The 18,944-nt window shown below is 43.5% G+C and overlaps 1 protein-coding gene across 6 annotated transcripts in view; it reads left to right on the top strand.

Annotated features, from left to right (window-relative positions):
• The first annotated feature begins 4,291 nt into the window (after positions 1–4,291).
• Positions 4,292–18,944, top strand: part of SLC9A8 (solute carrier family 9 member A8) — a 69,076-nt gene continuing 54,423 nt past the window's right edge. For 4 of the 6 annotated variants that reach the window (XR_009344507.1, XR_009344505.1, XR_009344506.1 and 1 more), the window contains exons 1-4: positions 4,297–4,433; positions 4,884–4,931; positions 6,259–6,437; positions 12,512–12,592. Coding sequence is in view for 3 of the 6 variants with exons in the window: in XM_059132858.1 (XP_058988841.1) it covers positions 4,408–4,433; positions 4,884–4,931; positions 6,259–6,437; positions 12,512–12,592 (334 nt within the window). In the remaining 3 variants the exon portion in view is untranslated. Of the gene's footprint in view, positions 4,434–4,883; positions 4,932–6,258; positions 6,438–12,511; positions 12,593–18,944 lie in introns of all 6 variants that reach the window. The other 2 variants (XM_059132860.1, XM_059132859.1) reach the window with 2 other exon arrangements.

Here is an 18,944-nt window from a genome sequence, read left to right as displayed (position 1 = left end):
TTTGATAGAGGAAACAGGATGATAAACTCAGGAAGAAAAAAAAAAAAAAAGAAGGAAGGAAAAAAGCTGACTGTGATAAGTGTCTCAGAAACACTTATGCCGGGGCGCCTGGGTGGCTCAGTGGGTTAAAGCCTCAGTCTTCAGCTCAGGTCATGATCTCAGGGTCCTGGGATTGAGCCCCGCACCCAGCTCTCTGCTCAGCAGGGAATCTGCTTCCCTGTCTCTGCCTCTCTGCCTACTTGTGATCTCTGTCTGTCAAATAAATAAATAAAATCTTGAAAGAAAGAAAGACAGACTTATGTTTAAGACTACATACCTGGGTCATCAGCCCCCCAGTGGAGCAGCCTGCCATCTGCTATTGAATGGCTTGTGAACTAGGAGTAGTTTCCATGTTTTCAAATGGTTGAAAACTAGTATTATGAAAATGACAAGAAACTCAAATCTCAATATCCATAAAGTTTTATTGGAACAAAGCCACTCTTATTTAAATCACCCATGGTTGCTTTCCCATTGCAATGGCAGAGTTGAGTTGTTGCAACAGAGATCGGAATGCCCACAAAACCCTAAATATCTACCATCTGGCTCTTAACAGAAAAAGTTTGCTAACCCTTGCTTTAAGCTGAATGGTCAGGGAGGTCCACCCTGAGGAGGTAACATTTAAGTTGAGAACAACATGGCAAGAAAGAGGAAGGTTGGGGGTAGAAGGGCAGAAAGAACAGAGAACTGAGGTAAGAGCTTTACTCTAATCCTGTATCAGCCTTCCAAAGAGGGGCTCTGCCAAAAACTATGATGGGACGCTGAGGTTCTGAAGGTGCCCCAGGGTCACAGAGCCATGGATCTTGACTTGGGATAGGGAACCGGGACTGCGTGCCCTATTCCAGCCTCTTTTTGGCCTGGGACAGCACAGGAGCCTAGGAACTTCGAGGGGAGTGGCTTTATTTGCCTTCCTGGGGGTAATGACTGGGGATTTCTGATTTGTTCCCAGGAATAGGTGAGAAAGGCCTGGGATTTGCCTAAGGGCAGGTGTTCTACAGACTCCTGCTTGGCAGCAAGCCCATGACCACAGGATCTTCGGCAAGGGCACAAGGTGGAATGCCATGTAGAATGGGGCAGCCCTCAGAGAATTCAGGAAGCAGCTTTCATCCTGAGTAGCCCACAGTTGGCAGCTTGATAGAAAAGTCCTACCCCCAGCTCCCAGGGGTTTGACTCCGGCCAGGCTGGAAGGAGACTGACTCTCAATCTTCTACGAGCCGGTTCATTTCTGACAGGCTCTGCGATAAAGGAGAGAAGCAGGCTGTTGGCCCCATTTTAGAACCAGAGAAACTGAGGTCATGGAGAGCAACAGGGGGTAATTGGTAAAAGCAAAACTCTGTGCCTGCATTCCAGACTCAGTATTTCCCAGTGTGTGATTACAGGCAAGTGGCTAAACTTCTCTGTGCTTGGGTTTATAGATAAGATAGTATCTGCGCCCCCACCCCCAAAAAAGAAGAAGAAGAAGAAGAAGAAGAAGAAGAAGAAGAAGAAGAAGAAGAAGAAGAAGAAGAAGAAGAAGAAGAAGAAGAAGTAAAGACTTAAGGAAACAAAAGCTCAGCACCACACCTACAGGAAGAACTCAGTAAATGTTGGCTGATCCTAAGCACATTCTCTGTTGGCTTTGACAACAGCCCTAAGAGATTCTAGAGCTGCACAGGATTCTGGGTAGGAGCCAGACAAATCTCTTCTCCACCCAGTTCTTCAGGGCCAAAACCTTGAAATCATTCTTGACTCCTCTCCTTCCTTTACACACCACAGTCCCTTAGCAAATCCTGCCTTTAATCACTCCTGTCATCTCCATGATATCACTTTAACCCAAACTGCCATCAGCTCTCACCCAGATTAGTGCAGAAGCCTCCTAGCTGGTCAGGGGACTGCCAACCGCCCAACTCTCTGTAAGCGAGCAAAGGGGTCCTGATTAGAAAAAATCAGGTCAAAGCACTCTTCTAAAAACCCTTGCGTTTTCTAACACATCTAGAGTTAACTCTCTCCTTTATTTATTCAATGATCACTTATTATTGAGTACCTACTACTATGTGCTAGGTGCTGCTCTAGGCACTGGAGATAAAACAGAACAAAACAGATAAAAACCTCCGCACTCAGGAAGTTTACATCCTCCTGGAGGGAGGACAGTAAGCAAATGTAGAAGTAAAACATATCAAATGGTAGGTGTCACGGAGAAAAATAACTCAGGGAAGGCTTTGGATTATTACTGTTACTTTTTTTTAATTTAAAGATTTTTATTTAGGATGCCTAGATGGCTCAGCAGGTTAAGCTTCTGCCTTTGGCTCAGGTCTTAATCTCAGGGTCCTCGGATCGAGCCCCACCTTGGGCTCTCTCCTCAGCAGGGAGCTTCTCCCTCTCTCTTTCCCCCCTCTCTCTGCCTGCCTCTCTGCCTACTTGTGATCTCTCTCTGTCAAATAAATAAAATATTTTTTTAAAAATAAAGATTTTTATTTATTCATTTGAGAGAGAGAGGATGAGCTAGGAGAAGGGCAGAGGGAGAGGGAGAAGCAGACTCCCCACTGAGCAGGGACCCTGAAGCAGGACTCCAGCTGAGGACCCCAGGATCATGAGCTGAGTCCAAGGCAGACACTTAACCAATTGAGTCAGCCAGGTACCCCAGGTTTTAGATTTTAAACAGGGTGGTTGGCGAAGTCGTTATGAACAAGGTAAAGGTTAAATAAAAAGCCCCAAAGTGGGAAAAGTTGAGCTCCAAGGGGCAATTCAAAAGTGGAATGTTCTAGACAAAGGCCCAAGCAGTAAGTACAGTGGTGGAAGTGTTCCTGGTGTGTTTCAGGCACACAGGGGAAGCCACTGTGACCACAATGAAAAATGTGCAGGAGGGGGAAAGTGGACTGACCTCAGAGGAGTAAAGGGGCAGGTTATTGAGTCCTGTGGATTCTCCAAGTCTTTTTTTCTTTGATTGAGATAGGAAGCCAGTGGGGGTTTTATTTATTTATTTTTATTGTTATTATTAGTGTTAAAGGTTTCATTTATTTCAGAGATCATGAGAGGAGAAAATGGGAGGGGCAGAAGCTGACTCCCTGCTGAGTCCGGAGCCCCTCAACCAAGCAGGGCTTGATTCCAGGACCCTGGGATCATGAACTGAGCTGAAGGCAGACGTTTAACCTGCTTAACCACTGAGCCATCCAGGTGCCCCATCAGTGGAGGTTTTAAGTAGGGGAATGACTAGGGGTTTAAAGGATCACTGTGCTGGCTGTGTGGCTGGCTCAGTCAGAAGAGCATAAGACTCTTTCTTGATCTCAGGGTCTTGAGTTCAAGCCCCATGTTGGGTGTAGAGATTACTCAAGTGATTAAAGAAAAAAAATTTTTTTTCAAGGCTCACTGGGGTCCTCTGTGTGAAAGACCACAGGGAATAGCCACAGAGCCAGTGAGACCTATGACAGCTGTTACGAGGTATGATGGCTTGGACAGCACAGGTGGTGTCATACCCAAAGCCTTACACAAGGGTAGGAGTCCTCCTGATGGGGTCTCTGTTGCCCCATAAGCCTTGTTCCTTCCTGTAACCCCAACCCCAGAGACCACAGATAGGCACACAGAGGTGTCTAATCAGTATTTGTTGTTTTATTTATGAAATTAACAAATGATCCAGGCCTAGGTTATCATCCCCTATTTTATTTTATTATCTTTTAAAGATTTATTTTAGAGAGAGTGGGAAGGGCAGAGGGAGAGAGAGAGAAACAGGGAGAGAAGGAGATGCCCAGCTAAACTCAGAGGCGAGCGGGGGGCCTCCATCCCAGGATCCTGAGATTATGACCTGAGCAGAAATCAAGTCTGAGGCTTAACCCATGAGCCACCCAGGTACCGCTCATCCTCCTCTATTTTAATGATAGGCATATAATTAGAATTCAGTAAATGTTTACAAATAGAATACTGCACAATTCTGCAAGGCCAGGTGGCTAGTCCTCTTTACAGCGAGGAAAACTGGGGCTCAGACTGGGGAAGTGTCCCCTGGGGATCCTTCTGCACAGCCTTGGCCAGAAGCTTCCGTCCCAACTTTCAGTGTCAAGTCTTGGATACTGGGTGGAGAGCGCCTGCTCTCAAAGTGAGTCACAATGACCTCACAGGAGTTGCTCTCAAAGCTTCTCCGCCCCAGAATGAAGAAAAACCGAAACTTCATGGGGCCAGGAGGTCACAAGGCCCAAACCGATCTGATATCCTAAAAGTGCCCTGGCCGGGTCCTCCCACCTTCAGGCCACAGAGACGAAGGGACAGAAGGGCCGCCCTCTCACGGCTGAGGCCCCGCCCCCCCGCTTGTCCGTCCGCCCGCGCCTCCAGCGGAAGCCGGAAGCAAAAGCAGTCCCTGCTAGCCCCCGGCTCCGAACTCGGTGGTCTTGGAGGCTCCGCAGGATGGGGGAGAAGATGGCGGAAGAGGAGTGAGTGGGCTTTTCCCGGGCGGCGGAGGCGGCAGGGCTGGGCCCCGGCGGGTGACAGCGAGTGCCTCAGGCCGCCCTCTGGCCCTGAAAGGCGGAGCTCCTTGTGCCGGTTGGCCAGGACTGACCATGCCTGTGCCAGCGAGGAGGGCGGGAGGGACGGACCTGGGCCCAACCCGGCCCTGCAGCCTCCTTGAGGTCGGATCGTCGTTTAGGGTATCGGCAGCCCAGGGCAGGCCTCAGAAGCCGTCTGGCCGAACCCGAAAGCCAAATTCCACTTTCCGAGTTTTCGGTCTTCTGATAAATCAGGGAGAGCTCCACCGCCTCCTCCAGGAAGTCCCCCACCCACTACTTAGCCAGTGGCCTCTTCCACGGTAACGGTGGTTTTTCGCATCTGTCTCCTCCACCGAATCTCATTCATTCGTTAACTGTTGGCCATTTACTCTATTCCAGGCCCTGGGCACATAGTAGTGAAGGAGGCCGACCAGGAACCGCCCTCAGGTAGTTTCCATTCTAGTGGGGATAGACCCTAAGCAAGCAAGAGGATTTCAGAGTGCTAAAAGAAAAAGGAAGTGTCAGGATGATGAGAAGGAGGGATAGGAAAGGGAACACGCAAATGCAAAAGGCTAGAAGCAAGAAAGACCTTAGTCCCTTTGAGGGACAGAAAGAAAGGCAGGATGGCTGGAGTAGGAAGAGCTAAGGGGCTAACTACACGGGATGAGATAGAGATGGGGGGCGAGGTGGGGGTCCTGTGTCCTCCCGGTACTTATCGGGAAGGACGCCACTCTTTAGTCCCTCCCCATCTGCTGGGCACAACCCATTGCATGTTATAGACGCCCCATCTGTGCGAACGGGTTTGTGGTTGAAATCCCATTCCCTCCCCTAACATCTTTTCAGATATATCTCTTGGCTGGCTGGGTGGTCATTTCATTTCGTCTTTATTCAGCAAATGCGCTATTGTGGACACCAAACCTGGGCCTCCGCCACACAAAGCAAAAGAGATGGTATGGCCCAGTGATTTCAAGCTGGGGCTCAAACTTGGTTAGCTGAGACCACGGCCAGGTTATGCAACCTCTCTGAGCTTCAGTTATTCGTGGGTAAAAAAGGGAAAGGAACAGTCCCCACCTCAGGCCTGGTATGCCTATTAAGTGAGAGGTTGTGTGTTATGTAGTCCCTGATGGGAAGCATTTACTCCATAAACATGAGCTATTATAATCACAGTTGCGGTGATTATTATGTGAACGTTGCGCTAGTTTACAGTCCCATCCCAGAGTGAGGAGAGAGCGCTGTGTAGAACGGAAGAAGTGGGGTGGGTGCAGTATTCCAGAGAAGGTTACATTTGAGCCTTTAGAAATCTGAGAAGGATTTTGTCAAGTGGGATGGGGTGTTCTAGCCAGATCAAGAGTTGGGTAAATTGGGTGACTTCTTCAGCTTGCTGCTATAATTCAAGGAAAAGAATGTAAACAGGAGAAATAAAGGTGCCAAGTAAATAACGTCGGATCTTGGAATGGGATGAGACTTCAGTTTGTCTCCATTTAAATCCTCCCATTAAATGCCAGAGAGCAGGCGGCATTTGGTTTCTACGCTGGCCCTGATTTGCCCTTGTTCCTGTCTTCTAAGTGGCTGTGTTTGGAGCACCTGAAGGCACTGGTACTCTCTGCTGTGGCAGACAGGAATTTTCTGAATCAGTTTCTGTCTGAGACCTGCCTGGTGGTTGTTAAGACGTGAATCCCAGCATCCTCTGTGCCAGGTTCTCCTTTGTGTATGTGTGTTGATACTCAGGGCCCTTTTCCCTTTGTCTAATCCTGCTGCTTTTTATGTCCAACAGGTTCCCTAACACAACTCATGAAGGTTTCAATGTCACCCTCCACACTACCCTGGTTGTCACCACGAAACTGGTGCTCCCGACCCCTGCCAAGCCCATTCTCCCTGTACAAACAGGAGAGCAGGCTCAGCAGGAGGAACAGTCGAGCGGCATGACCATCTTCTTCAGCCTTCTCGTCCTAGGTGAATGTGGACACCCCCTCATCTGCCATATTGAGTGTCTGTGTGTGCTGTCTCTAAGGTCAACCCTGTCTGAGCCACCATTTACTTGATTTCAGGTCTTTCTTCCATTTGGTTTGACATCAAACACTAAGGGACAATGATCAATTCATAACACAACAGGGTACTCCTCTTTCTTCATAAAGTCATCGAGCCTAGTAATTTTGAAGAGCTCTTTATAGAATATCTTAGATGTCTTTGGAAGAAAGAAGGGGTTTTTGACCTAGAAGGAACCTTGACCATCTTCTTATTTAGTGGATTTCAAACCCCGCTCACCAATGTGTGTGTGTGGGTAGTGCTGGGAGCAGGAGGTGGGCTAAGTCAAATGGGAGGGCATCTGACTTTCTGACCAGAGCAGCCTTTTGTCTCCCATTAGGCTTCTGTGTAAATTTTACTTAATTAAAGGTTTTGTTGCCACGTGAAAGATCAAACATCCTTTCTCTTACCCTCTGGCTCCCATTAACTGTGGTTAGGACTTCTGCCATATCTGCGTACCACCTATGTCATTGTTTACTTAATACCATTTTTTCTTTGAACAGATGTACTCTCAAAAGTCTTGTTTTGTTCAACCTTCTCCAGTAATGAGTGAAAAAATTTAGGCCCAGAGAGATTAAGCAATTGATATGCCTGGTTTTGGGGAGACTAGAGATTAATATTTGGATTGCCAGACCTTAGTCGAGAAGTTTAGGTAAAAGGCAATAACTTAGATGCCTCCCAGAGACTGTAGACAAGTGTTTTAGACCAAAAACACTGAACAATTGAAACTGCACAACCACTTTGTACTAGCTGACAAAGGAAGAAATAAAGCTTCAAATTTGACCCAAATCCAAACTCTTCTTGGAAGAGTAGAGTTGGCATATTTACATTTTCTGTTCTTCTTTTCAGGATATTGAGCCATATTTCTGATTAGATTAGGTCTTTTCAGAGGAATGGGAAGTACAACCTGATTGAAAGGTACAAAGCATTTCGCTGATGTCATTGAGGACTTCTTTGAAGAAAACTAGAACTTCTTTCACATTTACATTTGGATTCTATTAATAGTCAAATAATTTTAATAATCTAATCATTTGATTTAAAATCCCAGGGCTCAGCCTAATCTCTCAAAAAAACTTTTAAATTGGGAGGCCTAGGTGGCTCAGTTGCTTGAACATCCGATCATTGGTCTCAGGTCTTGAGCCCATGGTTGTGAGTTTGAGCCCCCTGCTGGGCTCCACGCCAGTCAAGGAGCCTACTTAAAAACAAAACAAAACAAAAAAACCCTGCACAACTTTTTAAAACGAATACTGAAAAATACAAACAAGTGTACAGTGTCCCACATGGACCTGATACGCTGGAGTAATTGTGTATCTTGTGAATGTAGTTGAATTCTGCTTCTAGGGGATTACTTCAACAATCAAGTACTCTTTTTTTCCTTTTTTCTCGTGATATTAGTTGAATTTAAAGAAAAGCCGTACTCTTCTTGATCAAGAGGTCTTTAGTACCTGAATCCTTAATCCAGAAGGACCAGTATTATTAGCTTCTTTACTTTATTGTCAGTTTGATAAGGTCAGCAGCATACAAGGCAGGCCTGGAAGAAAACTTTAGTTTTGTAGTTACTTTGTTTCCTGGGAAGATAATAAGGGTAAGTCAGATTTTCAGAGTAATTTTCAGGGTGTGGAGCACTGAAGGTTAGTTTGTGCCAGAAACCACAAAACAGGCTGTTAGAATGCTTTTTGGTCCTGGCAAAACCCTGTGCAGTGGTAACACATGTGGGGGTCGGAAGGGTCTGAACTGTTATTTATTAGGGCAAAAATTTTACTTGGATCATCTTTTCAAGCAGATCATGAGCCTAGACTCCAGAGTCACTCTCGTGTTGGGGGTTTTGTTTTTACCTCATCAGGCTGTGGGCAGGCTATGAATTGGTATCTCGACGTTTTATGCGTAGGTCAGCATGCATGAGCAGAATGGGAATGCTTTCTTTTTCAAGAGATTTGGAGGCATTTTTACTCTTTTCTTGTATATTATCAACAGAGTATTATATGTCTTACATATTAGATGTCTGAACAATATACATCTGATAAAGTAAAAAAAGAATTGCAGTTGATAGTGCTAACTCACTAAATACATGAACTACAGTAAATTGAGGGAAATACTAGTACCTAGCTTATTCTAGACTTCAGGAACTCCTAACCTGGAACACATGTAAACACTTTTGTTTACTATTTTATTTCTTTTTTAAGATTTTTTTTTACTGGGGTGCCTGGGTGGCTCAGTTGTTAAGTGTCTGCCTTCGGCTCAGGTCATGATCTCAGGGTCCTGGAGCCTCACGTTGGGCTCCCTGTTAAGCGGCGAGCCTGCTTCTCCCTCTCCCTCTGCCTGCCCCTCCCCCAGTTTTTTTCTCTGTCTGCTTATTATTTGAGAGAGAGAGCACAGCGCAGGGAAGGGTAGAGGAAGAGGGACAAGCAGACTCCACTGACCAAGAAGCCCAACGCAGGGCTCGATCCCAGGACCCACGTGATCATGACCTGGGCCAAAATCAGACATTTAACTAACTGAGCCCCTCAGATTCTGCCTTTTTTTTTTTTTTTTTTTAAGATTTTATTTATTTATTTGACAGAGACAGAAATCACAAGTAGGCAGAGAAGCAAACAAAGCGGGGAAAGCAGGCTCCTCGTGGAGCAGAGAGCCCGACGTGGGGCTCGATCCCAGGACCCTGAGATGACCTGAGCTGAAGGCAGAGGCTTAACCCACTGAGCCGCTCAGGTGCCCCAGATGCTGCTTTTGTTTACTATTTTAGTCAAGTCAAATGAAAGTATGACTTTTATGTCCTACAAGCTTGACAAAGGATTATAGTGTATTCCCGTTTTTGAGGAGGGATGCCAAAACACCAGTTACTTTTGACTTTAAAAGATTTAACCCTTGATGATCTTGGACTCTGCAGAAACAATGGTGAGTCATTTTTATTGACTTACATTAGAGTTAACAATTAGCATCATTTGACACATTTTATGGGCCTTTAAATTTAATGGAGTTATTAAAATTGATGTGCCTATGTTTTAATATAGTTTCCATAATTATTACTTTGGGCATGAACATTTAGAAGCATATTAACTTGTAGTATACCTGTCCTCCACACCACACAGAAGTTTTTGTCCTTTGTTATTTTTTTCCCGAATATTTCTGAAAGCATGGATGTGTATATACATGTATACGTTCATAAGCACATTCGTAGATACAAGCACATCTAGTTTGTATTTTGTTTGTTTTAATATAAATAAGTTCCTATAACTTGCTTTTTCATCTCAGAATGTCTTAGAGGTCTTTTTACGTTACTACTCTTTTTTATATCTACTTCATCTTTTTTTCTTTTAAAGAAGGTGTATGTGTTAAAAGAAACATAAAATATATCCCATTTTAACCATTTTGCAGTGTACAGTTCAGTGGCATTTAGTACACGCAAGAGTGTTGTGCAACCATCACCATTATCTAGTTCCAGAATGTTCTCATCACCCCAAAGGGAGACCCAGTACCCTTTAAAAGCTGTCACTCCCCATCCCCTACCCCCACTCTCTAGTAAACACTATTTTGCTTTTTATTCCTAGGAATGTGCCTATTCCATTTCAAGCAAATAGAATCATACAATATGTGACCTTCTACGCCTGGCTTCTTTCACTTAGCATTGTATCTTCAAGGTTCATCTGTGTTGTAGCGTGTGTTAGTAGTGTGTTCATTATTACAGGTGAATAATCTCATGGAGATACACCACATTATATTTATCTGTTCATCGATTGTTGGACATTTGGTTTGTTTCCATGTTTTGGCTGTTGTGAATAGTGCTGCTGCTGCTGTCGACATTTGTGTACAGGTTTTCGTGTAGACATATATTTCAATTTCTATTGGATACATACCCAGGAGTGGAGCTGCTGGGTTAAATGCTTACTCTATGTATAACTTTCTCAGGAACTCCTGAACTTCCTACAGAGGCCGTACCATTTTACATCCCTTCCAGCAGTGCCCCTGTGTCCCAGTGGCTCCACTTCCTTGCCAACACTTGTTACTTTCCGTCGTGTTGTGTTTTTTAATTATGGCCATCTCAGTGTGAAGTTGTATCTCCTGGTCCTGATTGGCATTTTTCTAATGACCAGTGATGTTGAGCATCTTTTCCTGTGCTTATAGGGCATTGGTATCTTTGGAGAGATATCTTTTCTGGTTCTTGGCCCATTTTTAAAATCATATTGTTTGTCTTTTTGTTGTTAAAAAGTGCAAGAGTTCTTTATGTATTCTGGTTACTAGACCCTTATCAGATAAATGATTTAGAAATACTCATCCATTCTGTGGGTCTTCTTTTCAGATCTCATTCTTTTAAGTGGCTGGAGACTGGCCCTGGCATTGATAAGCCTCATATTTAGCTCTTTCTGTTAATAGACAGTTTTCCCCCTTTGCTCTTTTTTTTTTTTTTTTTTTTTTTAAAGAGTGATAGGGGAGGCACAGAAGGAGAGAGCTGGATCTCCTGATCCTGAGAGTCAGGGGTCTGACTGAGCCATTCAGGAGCCCTCCCCTTTGCTTTTAAAGGTGCAAATTGATGTTTGATTTATTAGGATAAACTTTTTAAATCAATTTTTTCCTCTGGCTTGGTGCAGAAGAGGTGCAGAAGCTGAGCGAACTGCCTAGATCTGTATTCAGTGTACTTATGTACCTGCCTTTAAAGACAATAGGCCTGCCTTTATTGACATATGTTGTGCTTATGCATTAGAACATTTTTTTTCTTGATCTTAGCATTTAATATAGGATTTTTCTAACGAGGTTAAATATTTATAACAAAGTAACACCACAGATTGATAGTTTAAAGCACAGAACGAAAGGAGACACAGTTTCTCTATGTACAACTATTTCCTTTTTCTGGTCACCTGGTACTTTTTGGTGGGCCTAAAGATACCTGGTTTGTATGTGCAGGCTCTAAAGGTGGCCATTTACCTCACTGCAGATTGTTTAAACGTTTCCTTTTACAAAAAAAATCAACAATTATTTTTAGTGCTGTTAAGATAATACTATGATTAATGAGATGGTATACCACCTAGGCATGTAATGAAAAAAAGAGACACGCCCACTTGCATTGGGACCATGAAATTACATCCAGGAATTATTTATGTGAAAGTATGCTTTGTGGGGTGTTCAGAAACACTTTTTTCTTTCAAACAGTTTTACCTCCTCTTGTTTCCTTTCTTTGCTTTCATGACACCACCTCTGTGAGAAAAGTCAGACATTACTCCTATTTTGGTGACTGAGGAATGAAGGCAGTTGGGAGGGAGGTAGTGGGTGCCTGTGGATAAGGGTCCAGGGTTGGAATTGGGCTCAACCCTGCAGCACCTACCAGTGACGTGAGAGTATGATAATAATAACTAGTTAAGAGGAGTGTTGGGGGCCAAGTGAGCAAGTGTTTGGGAAGTGTTCAATATAGTGCCTGGCTCATGGGAAGCCCTTAACCATTGGGAGCCCTGGTACCCAAGTGAGGATCAGGCACCCCATCTTTTGGTCACTGGTGTTCTCAAAGTATTTACTTGGTCCTCTTTGTATTCTCACTTCCTTCTCTGTTAAAAGGGAACCAATCACACGGTGGCAAAATACTTTGTGTCAACATCTTCTGTGGCAGTTATATTTGCATAAAAGTGATTGATTTCATGGACTTCCTTCTCACCATTTCTAGTTTTCCAGTTATGTCAAAACAGAAGACTTTTCTCAGAATCCAAGAGATTCAAATAAATGATGGTATTAGGCTTAACAAGTTAGAAAAACATTAGGTGTGTGTTATTCTCTCGTAACTCCTAGCAAACACAGTAGTCCAGGCATATAAAGAAATATGGAAACAGTGTTATGAACACCGTGGGTCTGTTTCCAGGTTAAGAAATAAGAGCTTGAAAATACAACTGCAGTTTATTGTGTCATTGTTCCTTGTACATACATTTTCCTGGCAACACCCCCAGAAATAACCGCGGCTTTGAACTTGGTGTTTATTACTTAAAATTGTGCCATTCTAACAATGTCTTCTTTTTTCCCCACAGCCATCTGCATCATATTGGTGCATCTACTGATCCAATACAGATTACATTTCTTGCCGGAGAGTGTTGCGGTTGTTTCTTTAGGTAAGTGCTTATCCGCAATCCTATAATAAAAGCGGTAACAATACCATTTTTCCAGTGCCTTCCTAGTGCCAGGAACCACACGAGATGTGGTTCATTCTTGGTTTCATTTAATACTCACTGCCAGCTGCCAAGAGGGTGTTATGATCCCATTTTACAGATGAGGACACTGTGGCTCAGAGAGGGGTGCTGACCACCTAAAGATCACATAGAGGCCCCCTCTATGTAGCTCGAAAGCCTTTCTACTTCTGGAGCTACCGTTGGGGCACACTGACCTCTGTTCCTAGGCTGTGCAGACACCCAAATCAACTAAGATGAGTAATTGACACTTAATTCATAGGGTCACTGAATTTTACAGCCAGAAGGGCCTCTCACTTGATGGTTTAGGAAGGAAAAATGGCTCACTTCCATGTCAGTCAAGAGTTAAAGTCTTCAGGAACATTCCATTCTACCTCACATTTCTCTCTTGTTTCCTGCGGCAGTTAATTATTAAGATAATTAGCCTCTGTATGTCAACTGTACTTCAGTAATAAATAATAAAAGAAAAAAGCTAATTAGCCTCTACATAAAGGGAATGAATCAGTGTAATAACAGATGCAAGCTCGCGTGCAAGTTAATTGAAGTGGTTAATGAAGGAAGGTGCCGGGACCTTACTTTTCAGTAAGTATTAAAATCAAGACTAAAATGTGGGCGGGGTGCTTAAGGCATAGTATATAAGCTTTCACTAAGATCAGCTAAGGCATTCGTCAGTTTATGATACCGTAGTTTTACTAGTTTCCACTTGCCTACTAATGGTATTTAATTTCTCCTTATCACCAATGATGCTCTGTAAGTTAATTTTCTTTGCCTTGGAGGTCTTGTTTAGTGTGTGTAGTAATACTTTTACAGGACAGCAATGGTTTAGGTTAGCTTTGGAGGTGAACATTCAGACTTTGATTCACCTTCTCTTGTGCCTTCTGCATTCCTGTATTGTATTCCTGTATTCTGCTCAGCCCCTCCTGTGTTTTCCTGGGCTTCATGTTGCTACTAAGTGTCAGGTTCCTGCCTGTGGGCTTTTGTATTACCACCTCATGCAAGCCTCATACCCCCCAGTGATGCATATCTTAAGGAAGAGACACCACTGGAGAGTACTAGTCTTTGTAAAGAATTAGGAAACAATTTTCCTCAGAGTTCCCATTTTGTTCAGCAGTCTCTAGAGCTGCACATCCTGGCAGATTCAAACAACCTTAGCTGACGAGATAGTCTTTGAGCTCAAAGCATGGGATGGTCATTTATTAACACCCCTTTCTTGCTCTCTGGCATGCTGAAAATAAACTGCACAACTAATACCTAACAGGACTCCAAGGAATGTACAGTTTTGGGCTCAGTTTTCATAGTTTCTTAGAATAAGAACTGTAGTTGATGTATATTTAGGTATTATTCACATGGAAAGGATGGTTCTTTTAATTTGGTTTGGAATGTCATGTTCACTTTTGAATGTTTGGGTAACTGCAGGTTAGCGAACACCAGTGCTTGTTTTAGGAATTACAGTAGACATTGTTGGTTGCCTACCCAACAGCCATTTTCCCCTCCTTCCTTGAAAACACCCTAATTTTGATCAGGAATCTTGTCACAGTGCACACAAAGAAGATGAGTTCCTCCAGGTCAAGATGGTCTTACTGCCATCACGATAATTCCACTGTCCTTTGCTATTGATTGGTTGAATGGCGTGAAGACAGGAAGGCAGTATGAAACCCCGTTCTGGCCCGTGAGACCATGGGGAAGGGCTGAGTGGAGTGCACTCTGTCCTCTCTGATTTAAAAAAAAAAAACTCCCCTACTTTTGATGCCGTCCTATGAGGATGTGATGCCTGGAGCACTGGTGCATGTCCTCAGTCACACTGTGGCTCAGAGACAAAAGCCAGAATGCTAAGGATTGCCAAGAGGGACCGCTGGGAAGCCTGGATTCTTTTTTTTTTTTTTTTTTTTTTTTTAAGATTTTATTTATCTATTTGACAGAGATCACAAGTAGGCAGAGTCAGGCAGAGGAGGAGGAAGCAGGCTCCCCGCTGAGTTGAGAGCCCGATGTGGGACTCGATCCCAGGATCCTGGGATCATGACCTGAGCCGAAGGCAGAGGTTTTAACCTACTGAGCCACCCAGGCACCCCCGGAAGCCTGGATTCTTGACTGCATTGTTGTTTTGTTGAATTGACAGTTCTAGATCTGCCTGCTCTATGACATAACAAACATCGGTGGTTGAAGCCATTTTTAGGCAGGTGTTCTACTTGCAGCTATAAGCATCTTAACTGATTCAGGACTCTTTCCACTTGAGGGACAAATCCGTTCACATTGATTCAAAGCAAACATATTGGGGAGGGTGGAATTGCACACCCACTGGCCCAAGGAACCGAAAAACCTGCAGGGGGCACTAGCTTGCAGCTTAGCTGATCACATCTCCTGGATTTCGTTTTTTCTTCATTTCTCAACAGTGCTCCCCTTTGGTTTGACTTCACTCTGAGGCAGGCTCTCTCCTGAACCTTTCCAGCTTCAAGCCTACTCTCCTTACAGTAGCAGTCATAGGGGGAAAAGTGGCCTCCTCTTCCCCCTGTTCCCACCAGAAGTTGTAGGATGCACTCTCACCTCATAGCCTCCCCCAGTCTGGACGGGAAGTGGAATGATGGTGGGGATTGGCCAAGTCTCCCATCCACAGGTTCATTTCTTCACTGATGCAGCAGAAATAACTGTAGCCTGTACAGCTAGGTCATGGGAGGGTTGATGGAAAGTCAGTCTTGCTTTGAAAACTTCCGTTAGCTAACTCAAGTGATTGGAACGCTAAGAGCAGTTCCCAGGGAGAGGGCTGGGGTCCAGAAATACTTTTTATTATGTTAGAGGACATTTGGTTAGAATTTAGAAATGCTGACAAAGCTATCCAAATAGTTCTGTATTTCATAAAGCTATGTCAATTGAAGGAAAACTTTTTTCCTCTTACTGGAGCAAAGTGTAACAAAATATTGAGATATCCACCATTTCAAGAATTTCCAAGTTTTGTGCCAACAAAGAATCTAGATGAAGCTGCCGGAGAAAATGAGGTTTTCCGTCTTTCGGGGATAAGCTCTCCCAGCCTACCTCTTCTGGCCCAGAGTTGCTTTTCAGTTTGCTGTCATTTAGAGACATGATTGGTCTTTGATGTTAAAGATTCAGAGTTCCTAAGAAACTATCTGTATAGAAGAGAACTATCTGCCCTTTAAAAGCACATTTTCCCCCTTCTATTTTATTGTATTTTCAGGTGAATCTCCAGACTTTTCTCATTCTTTATAAGAAAGTATCGACATGAAAAAATTTTTAAGAGATTTTATTTATTTATTTGACAAACATAGACAGAGGGAACACAAGCAGGGGGAGCAGGAGAGGGAGAAGCAGGCTTCCACTGAGGAGAGAGCCCTATGCGGGGCTTGATCCCAGGACCCTGGAATCACGACCTGAACTAAAGGCAGATGCTTAATGGCTGAGCCATCCAAGCGCCCATCAGCATGAAATTCTAAAGATACTTCCTTGACACTTCTTCAGAGCTTTTCGGATACTTTTTATACTTACGAAATTCTGTAGCTTAGGGCTTTAAAATTTTTTTTTTTTTTTTGCACAAATAGCTATACAGAAAGAAAAAATTCATTAACAACTTCACCTGTTTTTATTATGCTTCATTCTCTTCCAGACCATACATAGGCATGTACAGATTAGATGACTTTACTTGGTTTGAGTTTGTATCATTTTTTGTGTTCTTCCTTTATACTACTCTTTCCATATATTAAGTTCACATATTTACATTTATTGGTGCTGATTATCTGTGTATTTTGGCCTGAAATTTATAAGGTATAAAAATGAAATAATTATACTGCCTCCTATCCACTGCTGTATGTAGCAAAACGGGATTTTCTCCCCCACAATCATCCTTCATTTTACAGAGAAGAAAAGTCAGAAGGGGTTAAGTAAGGACTGGAAATTTGCCCTATCCAGGGCCAAGAATACTGATAATTAGAACCCAGATTTGATAGAATCATTGACTAGGATATGCAGAAGTGCTCTCTCGTTATAATATTCTTAATTATGTGCCTTTTTTAAAAGTTTTTTTTTTAAACTGTGTGCCTTTAGTTTTATTAACTCATTCTTGTTTTGACTAAAAGATTTTAGTTTTTTTAATTCAGTGCTCTTTATGTCAATGGTGATTTTGAGTGGAATGTGATGGAAAAAATCACTCAGTTCCTGAGTTATTTACTAAAGGAAATTCAGAGGAAAGCAGATGTAGTAGATATTCTGATTATACTTAAGTTCTTAAAAATTTTTTAATTTTTTTTTTTTTTAGACAAAGGGAGAATCCTAACTGAAACTGTAATAGCTTTGTTCGTTTTTAGACTATTAAAGTCTAACTAATGCTGACACAGCTTACAGTGTCTCAGGGGGAACCCTCCTGAATCTGAGGTGCTTTGATTTTTTTTTAAAGAATTATTTTTCTTAAATATTTTATTTATTTGACAGGTAGAGATCACAAATAGGCAGAGAGGCAGGCAGAGAGAGAAGGGGAAGCAGCCTCCCCGCTGAGCAGAGAGCCTGATGCGGGGCTCGATTCCAGGACCCTGGGACCATGACCTGAGCCAAAGGGAGAGGCCCACCCGACTGAGCCACCCAGGTGCCCCTGAGGTGCTTTGATTTTTTTTTTTTTTTAGAGAAGAAACAGGCACTCATTTGTTGATGTTAGAGGAGCTGTCTTAGAGGCAGAGGCCAAGATTGGTTGTCAGATTGACAAAATGATCGTGTGAGACTCAGGATTTTTGAGGCTGTCATGTTCCAAGGAAGAATGCTAGCTAGCACTGTCTCTTAGTTCCCGGATGCGGGTCAGAGGTGACAAGGTCTCGGAGCACCTGTTACTTTTTTACTGCCGTGAACTAAATGTGTGCTTGGTGTGGAATAATTTCCTCCTTTTTCCTGGAGTCTCGGACTTTCCTAGTTTTATGGTCATCTTCTCTCAGTTGAGCATTTTGTCTTCCATAGGTTGTATATTTTATTTTATTTTATTTATTTATTTTTAAATTTATTTATTTGTCAGAGAGAGAGGGAGAGAGAGCGAGCACAGGCAGACAGAATGGCAGGCAGAGGCAGAGGGAGAAGCAGGTTCCCTGCGGAGCAAGGAGCCCGATGTGGGACTCGATTCCAGGACGCTGGGATCATGACCTGAGCTGAAGGCAGCTGCTTAACCAACTGAGCCACCCAGGCGTCCCAGGTTGTATATTTTATTCTTAAATCTTCTAGTTACGTGGGAATAGGGAGATAGGCTAAGTTTTAAAATAAGAAAGGTTGTTAAATAATTGTATTCTGAAAGCTGGTGTTTGGGCTGATTCCTTGAATTTCCTCTTTCACCACCTAAATGTTCTCTTCTGTGGTGGAAAAAGGAATAACGTTCTTCTGAAAATGTGAGCTGCTTTAAAAACAAAACATATAAAACAGGCTTTCCACAGAAAACAGACAGCCCTGAGGTACGGATTCTCATCTTAACCTGCGGGACTCCTTTAAATTACTTTGAGGTGTCTGCTGTCGACTAGGTAGCAGAATCAAGGATTGGATTTTCAAAATTACCTTATGATAATATGACTTGATTCTATAATTACAGCTGATAAAATATGCTAAAAATATTTTCAAAAAATCATTTGTGGCTCAAAGAGTATTACATAATTAATTATATTCCTTTTTGCCTCATTATATAGTAGCAGACCTATCCCCTCGTGAGGATCAGGGTCCATTATCCCTGCTAGTACAGTACCCTGTTTCTAGACCGGCTGGTCTGTTGGCTCAAGTTGCCCAAAGGGACTGGTCAGCAGCCATTGCAACTCTTACTATGTGAACCCTGGGGGAAATGTCACCTTCTGGGAGCCAGGACCTTTTGACCCCCTGAGCCTAAAGTTTCAGCCTAAGAACTAGAAATTCCCCAGGTAGGAATCACCACTCCCAAGTGAGTCCCTGAGAGTGATGTTGAGTGGGTAGGGGCAGATGGAGAGGGAGGGAGAAGCAGAATCCCTGCTGAGCAGAGAGCTCAGTGCAGTGCGTGCTCAATCCCAAGACCCTGGGATCCCATCCTGAACCAAAGGCAGATGTTTAACTGACTGGGCCACCCAGGAGCCCCTGGCCATTGGCTTAAGGAGTGAATTGCATCCTGAGGGGAGCATCATTCTTCACAGGATGTCATCTCCAAGCTCGTGCCTCAGTTTCTTTGAGAGACTCTCTTACCATCCTAGCTGGCCGGCAGCTTTTGGAAGGGGTGGTACATGGTAGAACTCCAAGCGGATTTACCCACTTTGCCACTTCAGTGGATCAGACACTTGTGGTT

This window comes from Mustela lutreola, chromosome 9 (assembly GCF_030435805.1).
Source record: "Mustela lutreola isolate mMusLut2 chromosome 9, mMusLut2.pri, whole genome shotgun sequence".
In the NCBI taxonomy this organism is placed as follows: domain Eukaryota; kingdom Metazoa; phylum Chordata; class Mammalia; order Carnivora; family Mustelidae; genus Mustela; species Mustela lutreola.
The sequence above is the reverse complement of the archived record's forward strand: the minus strand, read 5'-3'. Positions and strand labels throughout refer to the sequence as shown.